This window comes from Ascaphus truei, chromosome 6, assembly GCF_040206685.1.
Source record: "Ascaphus truei isolate aAscTru1 chromosome 6, aAscTru1.hap1, whole genome shotgun sequence".
NCBI classification, from domain to species: Eukaryota; Metazoa; Chordata; class Amphibia; order Anura; family Ascaphidae; genus Ascaphus; species Ascaphus truei.
Window position 1 is genome coordinate 129613313 of NC_134488.1, and position 8881 is coordinate 129622193.

Here is an 8881-nt window from a genome sequence, read left to right on the forward strand (position 1 = left end):
GTTAGCAGAGTAAAGGTGGCATCCTCTCCAAAGCCTGTGACTACATTCGGGAGCTTCGCCAGACAAACCAGCGCATGCAGGAGACGTACAAGGAGGCAGAGAGACTGCAGATGGACAATGAGATATTACGACAGCAGGTCGGTGCTTGAATCGTTTCATGTGGGAGGGGGAGCACTCAAAGCTTCATGTATAATTCATCATTGTCTTGCATGTCGCATTGTAAGGCGGTCATGTCGCAGCGCGTGTGTGTGTGTGTGTGTGGCAGTCATGTCGCAGTGTGTGTGTTTGTGTGGAGGTCATGTCGTAGCGTGTGTGTGGCGGTCATGTCGCAGCGTGTGTGTGTGTGTGGCGGTCCTGTCGCAGTGTGTGTGTTTGTGTGGAGGTCATGTCGTAGCGTGTGTGTGGCGGTCATGTCGCAGCGTGTGTGTGTGTGGCGGTCCTGTCGCAGTGTGTGTGTTTGTGTGGAGGTCATGTTGCAGCGTGTGTGTGGCAGTCATGTCGCAGCGTGTGTGTGTGTGTGGCGGTCATGTCGAAGCGTGTGTGTGTGTGTGTGGCAGTCATGTCGCAGTGTGTGTGTGGCGGTCATATCGCAGCGTGTGTGTGGCGGTCCTGTCGCAGCGTGTGTGTGTGTGTGTGTGGCGGTCATGTCGCAGCGTGTGTGTGGCGGTCACGTCGCAGCGTGTGTGTGTGTGGCAGTCATGTCGCAGTGTGTGTGTTTGTGTGGAGGTCATGTCGCAGCGTGTGTGGCGGTCCTGTCGCAGCGTGTGTGTGGCGGTCCTGTCGCAGCGTGTGTGTGTGTGTGTGTGTGTGTGTGTGTGTGTGTGTGTGTGTGTGTGTGGCGGTCATGTCGCAGTGTGTGTGTGTGTGGCGGTCATGTCGCAGTGTATGTGTGTGTGGCGGTCCTGTCGCAGCGTGTGTGTGTGTTTGTGTGGAGGTCATGTCGCAGCGTGTGTGTGGCGGTCACGTCGCAGCGTGTGTGTGTGTGGCAGTCATGTCGCAGTGTGTGTGTTTGTGTGGAGGTCATGTCGCAGCGTGTGTGTGGCGGTCCTGTCGCAGCGTGTGTGTGTGTGGCGGTCCTGTCGCAGCGTGTGTGTGTGTGTGTGTGTGTGGCGGTCATGTCGCAGCGTGTGTGTGTGTGTGCGGCGGTCATGTCGCAGCGTGTGTGTCTGTGGCGGTCCTGTCGCAGCGTGTGTGTGTGTGTGGCGGTCCTGTCGCAGCGTGTGTGTGGCGGTCCTGTCGCAGCGTGTGTGTGGCGGTCCTGTCGCAGCGTGTGTGTGGCGGTCCTGTCGCAGCGTGTGTGTGTGTGGCGGTCCTGTCGCAGCGTGTGTGTGTATGTGTGTGTGGCGGTCCTGTCGCAGCGTGTGTGTGTGGCGGTCATGTCGCAGCGTGTGTGTGTGTGTGGCGGTCATGTCGCAGCTTGTGTGTGGCGGTCATGTCGCAGCTTGTGTGTGGCGGTCATGTTGCAGCGTGTGTGGCGGTCATGTCGCAGCGTGTGTGTGGCGGTCATGTCGCAGCTTGTGTGTGGCGGTCATGTTGCAGCGTGTGTGGCGGTCATGTCGCAGCGTGTGTGTGGCGGTCATGTCGCAGCGTGTGTGTGTGGCGGTCATGTCGCAGCGTGTGTGTGTGGCGGTCATGTCGCAGCGTGTGTGTGTGGCGGTCATGTCGCAGCGTGTGTGTGGCGGTCATGTCGCAGTGTGTGTGTGGCGGTCATGTCGCAGTGTGTGTGTTTGTGTGGAGGTCATGTCGTAGCGTGTGTGTGGCGGTCATGTCGCAGCGTGTGTGTGTGTGGCGGTCCTGTCGCAGTGTGTGTGTTTGTGTGGAGGTCATGTCGTAGCGTGTGTGTGGCGGTCATGTCGCAGCGTGTGTGTGTGTGTGGCGGTCCTGTCGCAGTGTGTGTGTTTGTGTGGAGGTCATGTTGCAGCGTGTGTGTGGCGGTCATATCGCAGCGTGTGTGTGTGTGGCGGTCCTGTCGCAGTGTGTGTGTGTGTGTGTGTGGCAGTCATGTCGCAGTGTGTGTGTGGCGGTCATATCGCAGCGTGTGTGTGTGTGGCGGTCCTGTCGCAGCGTGTGTGTGTGTGTGTGGCGGTCATGTCGCAGCGTGTGTGTGGCGGTCACGTCGCAGCGTGTGTGTGTGTGGCAGTCATGTCGCAGTGTGTGTGTTTGTGTGGAGGTCATGTCGCAGCGTGTGTGTGGCGGTCCTGTCGCAGCGTGTGTGTGGCGGTCCTGTCGCAGCGTGTGTGTGTGTGTGTGTGTGTGTGTGTGTGTGTGTGTGGCGGTCATGTCGCAGTGTGTGTGTGTGTGGCGGTCCTGTCGCAGCGTGTGTGTGTGTTTGTGTGGAGGTCATGTCGCAGCGTGTGTGTGGCGGTCACGTCGCAGCGTGTGTGTGTGTGGCAGTCATGTCGCAGTGTGTGTGTTTGTGTGGAGGTCATGTCGCAGCGTGTGTGTGGCGGTCCTGTCGCAGCGTGTGTGTGTGTGGCGGTCCTGTCGCAGCGTGTGTGTGTGTGTGTGTGTGTGGCGGTCATGTTGCAGCGTGTGTGTGTGTGTGCGGCGGTCATGTCGCAGCGTGTGTGTCTGTGGCGGTCCTGTCGCAGCGTGTGTGTGTGTGTGTGGCGGTCCTGTCGCAGCGTGTGTGTGGCGGTCCTGTCGCAGCGTGTGTGTGGCGGTCCTGTCGCAGCGTGTGTGTGTGTGGCGGTCCTGTCGCAGCGTGTGTGTGTATGTGTGTGTGGCGGTCCTGTCGCAGCGTGTGTGTGTGGCGGTCATGTCGCAGCGTGTGTGTGTGTGGCGGTCATGTCGCAGCTTGTGTGTGGCGGTCATGTCGCTGCGTGTGTGGCGGTCATGTCGCAGCGTGTGTGTGTGGCGGTCATGTCGCAGCGTGTGTGTGTGGCGGTCATGTCGCAGCGTGTGTGTGTGGCGGTCATGTCGCAGCGTGTGTGTGTGGCGGTCATGTCGCAGCGTGTGTGTGGCGGTCATGTCGCAGCGTGTGTGTGGCGGTCATGTCGCAGCGTGTGTGTGGCGGTCATGTCGCAGCGTGTGTGTGGCGGTCATGTCGCAGCGTGTGTGTGGCGGTCATGTCGCAGCGTGTGTGTGGCGGTCATGTCGCAGCGTGTGTGTGGCGGTCATGTCGCAGCGTGTGTGTGGCGGTCATGTCGCAGCGTGTGTGTGGCGGTCATGTCGCAGCGTGTGTGTGGCGGTCATGTCGCATCGTGTGTGGCGGTCATGTCGCAGCGTGTGTGTGGCGGTCATGTCGCAGCGTGTGTGGCGGTCATGTCGCAGCGTGTGTGTGTGTGGCGGTCATGTCGCAGCGTGTGTGTGTGTGTGTGTGGCGGTCATGTCGCAGCTTGTGTGTGTGTGGCGGTCATGTCGCAGCTTGTGTGTGTGTGGCGGTCATATTCTTGCTGTGTGTGTGTTTTTGTGTTTTTGTGTGTGTGTGTGTGTGTGTGTGTGTCGTATTCTTGCAGTGTAAGGTCATGTCGCTGTGTGTGGTAGTCTTGCAGTGTAAGGAGGTTGTGTCGCTGTGTATGGTAGTCTTACAGTGTAAGGTCATGTTGCTGTGTGTGGTATTGCAGTGTAAGGAGGTTGTGTCGCTGTGTGCGGCAGTGTTGTAGTGTAAGGGCTGTTATATACAGCGTGCGGCCACGCGTTCCTATGCGAACGAGCGTGCACGTGCCCCATGCTTACCCTGTATATAGTGTAGGTGTGTGGTGGTGTGGTGGTGTGGTGGTGTGGGTGTGGGTGTGTTGTGTGAGTAAAAGTAAGTCCCAAATAAGATTTATTTTTTTTAAAGAAAAAAAAAAGTTTAATAAATATTTTTTTTGTTTGTTGTGAAATCCTTGACACACACACACACACACACACACACACACACACACACACACACACACATATCCATACAAACACATATCCACGCATACATGCATACATACATACATACACATACATACATTTGAGCGCAGGCAGCGGCGCGAAAAGATGATTTTCCTCGTCTTTGCCGCTGTCTGTCGGCTCCCCTCTCCCTGCCGTGCGCGCGCACCGCCCTTGTATAGAAAGACTGACTCACGTCAGCCAACTAAAAATCGGCGCGCCCGGCACTGTAGAACGTGCCTGCGGTGATCGTGTTGCTGTGTGTAGCAGCCCCACATGAGAAGACTGATTGTCTCTCCTACCTTTCCCAGGTAGAAGATCAGAAGAATGAGAACACCCTCCTCCGAGCACAGCTGCAGCAGCACGGGATCGAGATAGTGGATGAATCCCCCAGGCAGTAGCTCTCCACCCATGCGCCTTTTTGAAGCGGGTCTGCTGTGGGGGGAAAGAGGAAGACGACAGCAGGGAGCTTAGATTTCGGCACCCTTCCGTCTGCCCCATGTTCCCCCATTGCCCAAAAAACCTGCCACCACCCCGCACTTACCCCGTCTTTTGCTCCTTTAATGTTATGGTGTCAAAGATCTTCCCTGGACCTTCTGAAGGACTCCGCGTGGATTGTATGGCACAGAAAGGGGGTGGAAGACGGCCATGGATCTTCCTGTTTGGGGGAGCGAACCTTCAGCCCCTCCCTCTCCCGGGATACTTTTCTCCTTGGAGAATTTATGAACCTCTTCACTGCCAGAGGGACCTGCAGGATACTGCAACAAACCCTGCAGTCGGCCTCTTGGCAGCAGAGGGTTAAAGAATTGCATTGTATTACTTTTTTTTTTTCTTTTTTATAAATATATATAAATATGAACATACCGTAGACTTTTAGCGATGAGAAATAGGTAACACACGACTTTCTGTTTGTTTGGGGGTTTTTTGTTTTTTTTTTGTTTTGTTTTTTTTGCTTTTTGATCTTTTTTTTTTTTTTTTTTTAATATTTCTATTGTCCAGCAGGAGTGTGTTTTATGACCATTGATGGGCCAACTCAAGTCCTCCGTGGCTGCCAACAGGTCGGGGTTTCAGCACATCCCTGCTTCAGCACAGTTGACTCAATCAGTGGCTCAGTCAAAGGCCGAGCCACTTATTGCGTCACCTGTGCTGAAGCAGGGATGTGCTGAAAACATTACCTGTTGGCCACCCCTGTATTAGATGAACCCCTTTTCCCCCCGAGTGGCCAGCAATACATTCACGAAAGGCGGCGGCTATCAGCAAAGGAGTTATCTCATTGGGGCCTGATGCAGTGCGGGCTCCAGCAGCGGAGTATGCACTGACCTGCAGAGCACAGTGCCTGGCAGCCCGTCTCCCCCCCCCCCCCCTCCCCTACACTGGAGGGTAGAAGGTCTATTACAATGGAGGCAAGCAAACTTATTCAATGGGCAACTCAAACATCACCCTAAGAGCCTTGTTGTCAGAGCTGCTAGCCAAAGTCTCCAGTTGAATTACAAGTGGTATAAACAATAACCTTTTGCTGCCAAGGGGCCTACCAAACGTTTGCAAATCAATGCATTTACCTGTCCAGAGTTAAGAGGAGCTATGTATCAAGCAGGTTTTCATGGAGTCATTTTGAATACATGTCTCTGCATCAAGGTACTTTTATTCTGTTTTTTTCTGAGCTAGCGATGGGGGCAGTGGTTGTACGGAGCAATATTTCGTGTTTAGGGGGCTAGTTAATAAGATTACTATGAGATGTATCAATATCTATGCACTTTGTTCATTTCCCCCAGCCCCCCCTCTCCATTTTTGTTCCATCCCATTAAACTGCTGTCTGAACTGGTGTGAACCACGACTGCCTGTGAAACATAATTCAAATGTATTCAACTTGAACAGGAAGTGTGTTGTGTTTCACAGGGACCAGAAGAAGTATCCGCCTGCATATTCATCATGCGATGGGTTTTTAGTGATGTCTGCTTGTTACATAGCTCCTGTAACGTGTGTAGTACCGGGGTTTCCAACTCCAGTCAAGTGCTACCCCAACAGGTCATGTTTTAAGGATATCCCTGCTTCAGCACAGGTGGCTCAATCAGAGGCTCAGTCAAAGACTAAGCCTCTGATTGATTGAGCCATCTGTGCTGAAGCTGGAATATCCTGGAAACCTGACCCGTTAGTGGCCCTTGAGGACTGATTTGCCACCCCTGCTGTAGTACCTTGTATATTTCAGTACAAGTCACCATACAACATTTGACATTTCTTGTTATTAATATAGCCCATTACGTTTTACTTTCTACGAATCCGGTTGTTGCCAGAGGAATTGCAATGTTTTGCGAAGCTCTGTGGAAACCATGGGTGTATTGTGGCTTCTAGGCGACCATGTTTCTCCCTTGTGTTAACACTGACAGAGCACAGACCTGTGAGAGAGAGTGCAGGCAGGTGGGACTTTGTGCTGACTCTAGGGTTTCGCAGGCTCCCCTTGTACGTTACCTTCTTTCTCCCCCCACCCTGCAGGGTGCTGGGTGCCCCGTGGATCGTGCAATGTGAAGTCTGAATGCCATGTTTATGCATTAAACCTTTTCACACACACAGCTTCCGCAAGCACAGTCCGATCACAGGCACCAATGTACTTTTACCTCTACAGTCTCGGGAGTGGATCAATTTAAACCAATTTGTCTATGAACATTATCTAAAAGTGTTTGCATCCTCCCCAGCGTGTTTTAGCGGGGCTGCTTCTCGGACCTCCCTTCTAACACCGGCTCTGAATGAGGGAGCCGCCCGGCGTTTTTAGAGAATTGCTTTTTATTTTAGTTTTATCATGATATTTACCATTTCAGGGCCGCCGCGAGCAGTACATTGTCTGCACCCAGCACCACACAACACTCTGCGCCTTATTAACAAAGTAACCGGAGCTATACCACACGTGGCAAGTCTGTGTTCTTCACTGGTCCTACTGAGCTTGCTATAGCTACCCTGAGTAAATAAGCCCCTCTGCTATGTCCTTTGTAGGTGCCGGCCAACCTTGGAGGGTTTAAGATCCTTTCAGATGCTTGTGTATGCTAAAGGTGCAGCCCCCCCTATAACACGACCGGTCTTGATGGTGAACTCAATATATCATGCCCATTAAAGCACATTACTTGCTTTATTTTTTTTGTCTAGCGCTTTTAAATTGTATTGTGCTGGCAGCCCCCCCCCCCCTGGTAGCAATGGGGTTATTTTTCTTTCTCTTTTTTTTTAAGCAGGCCGTGAGTGTTCACATGGCAAATGTGCCCCCCCCCCCAGGCAGAGCGCACTGCTGCGTTACGCCAGCACTATGTGATCTTGGTTACACTGAGCTCTCATGGTCGGCTTGATGTCCAGACAAGCCGCCAACTAGGATGGGCTGAGCAGCAATTTTAATTTCTGTTTTATTTTTTTAGAAATGAACCAGCGGGGTTGGAAATAAACACCATCAGAGGGGTGGCCCTATTCCAGTTCTCGAGGGACGCCAGCAGGTCAGGTTTTCAGGGTATCCCTGCTTCAGCACAGGTGTCCGAATCAGTGGCTCAGTTGAAGAAGCAGGGATATCCTTACCGGTTGGTGACCCTTGCGGACTGGTGTTGGCCTCCGCTGCCCTATTGTATAGTCTAGTGCAGGGGAGCTCAACGCCAGTCCTCAAGCCCCCCCCCCCTGGCCCCCATGTCAGGTTTTCAGGATAACCCTGCTTTAGCACAGGTGGCCTAATCAGTCCCTGCTTCAGCACAGGTGGCTCAATCAGAGGTGACTGAGCCACCTGTGCTGAAGCTGAGATCCTGCCCTCTTTGGGGGGGCTTGAGGACTCAAGCTGAGCACCCCTTGTCTAGTCACTAAACATTTAACAAAAGAAACAAGCAACGGGGGCTGCACCTTTCACATTATAGTAATGACATCTAATCTCGTTCTCCTGTCCAGTGAAGCCAACGCGTTTTACTTTTTGCATAAGGCGATGGTGACTCCTTCATCCCCATGAGTTTAGAATGAAGGGGACTTTCCAAGGCAGTGGCTTTCAGCCACGTCTCCGTGTTACCCTAAGGGTGCCTCAGACTCCTTGAAAAACAAAATTATCATGTGATTTTTAGGCTGCTGTTTACATAATATTTTACATTACATGTCGAAAGGCAAAATAAAAACTTTTACAATTTTTGCAGAAATACAATTGCAGGTATACAATGTTGTAGTAATGAAGTATTTCAGTTTGGACAGGTTTTTATAAAAAATGTAAACTCATTCTGAGCATGAGCAGCCTGTTGGGATTAACCGGGTTTACTATGAATAAATCAGTGGGGCTTCAGCAACTTGGCATTCTATAAATAGGGAATTCCTCGTAGAAAATGTGAGAACCACTGTTCCAAGGAATGTTTTGACTATTGAGTAGGGTATTGAGGGTGTGTTGTCATGTCCAGAATGACCAGTTGGGACAAGATAGTAATGCCAAATGTTCTGAGTTTCCCCAACCCCAATTCATAATGTTACTAAAGAATGAAATTTGCCATAATGTCTGATCTTACAGGGTTAATCATGCACAGTGTATAGTTGGTGGTAGCTAATGGTTTAATATTGATGCCTGTCCCCGTATGGCTGTATGGAGCCCCCTCTCACAGTTTTTTTTTTCATCCTTGCGCTATTGCCATGGTATAAAGGAATTAATTTGGTTTGCCAGACGACAAAATAAGCGTGAAGATGTAAATAACACATTTAAAGAAAAAAAACAAAGTTCTTATGTAAAACACGCCTGTCTTGGTGTCCTTTTTTTTTTGTCTTTTTCACTGTGTAGAAATGTTTTAATTATGAAGTATCAAGTTTGTACAGAAATTCTTGGATTTACGTGTATAATAGATATTTGAACTTGTTGGGGCTTAAGTCTTTCTCTAATACATACATACACACAAATGTATCGGTGTTCTAACATTACAAAGAAATGCCGATGTAAAATAGTGAATGTTCTGATTATTTGCCGCTGCTGTTCTCTCCTCATAGATACTTTGAGTTAACAACAAAAGCAGTAATTCTTGGATAATGTGTCGTA

The 8881-nt window shown here is 51.3% G+C and overlaps 1 protein-coding gene across 3 annotated transcripts in view; it reads left to right on the plus strand.

Moving 5' to 3' along the window:
• Positions 1–8584, plus strand: part of USF2 (upstream transcription factor 2, c-fos interacting) — a 53770-nt gene extending 45186 nt beyond the window's left edge. For 2 of the 3 annotated variants that reach the window (XM_075606311.1, XM_075606310.1), the window contains 2 exons: positions 6–137; positions 4173–8584. In XM_075606311.1, coding sequence (XP_075462426.1) covers positions 6–137; positions 4173–4262 — 222 coding nt within the window. In that variant the 3' untranslated portion in view covers positions 4263–8584. The remainder of the gene's footprint in view (positions 1–5; positions 138–4172) is intronic. The other variant, XM_075606312.1, reaches the window with a different exon arrangement.
• The last annotated feature ends 297 nt before the right edge of the window (positions 8585–8881 follow it).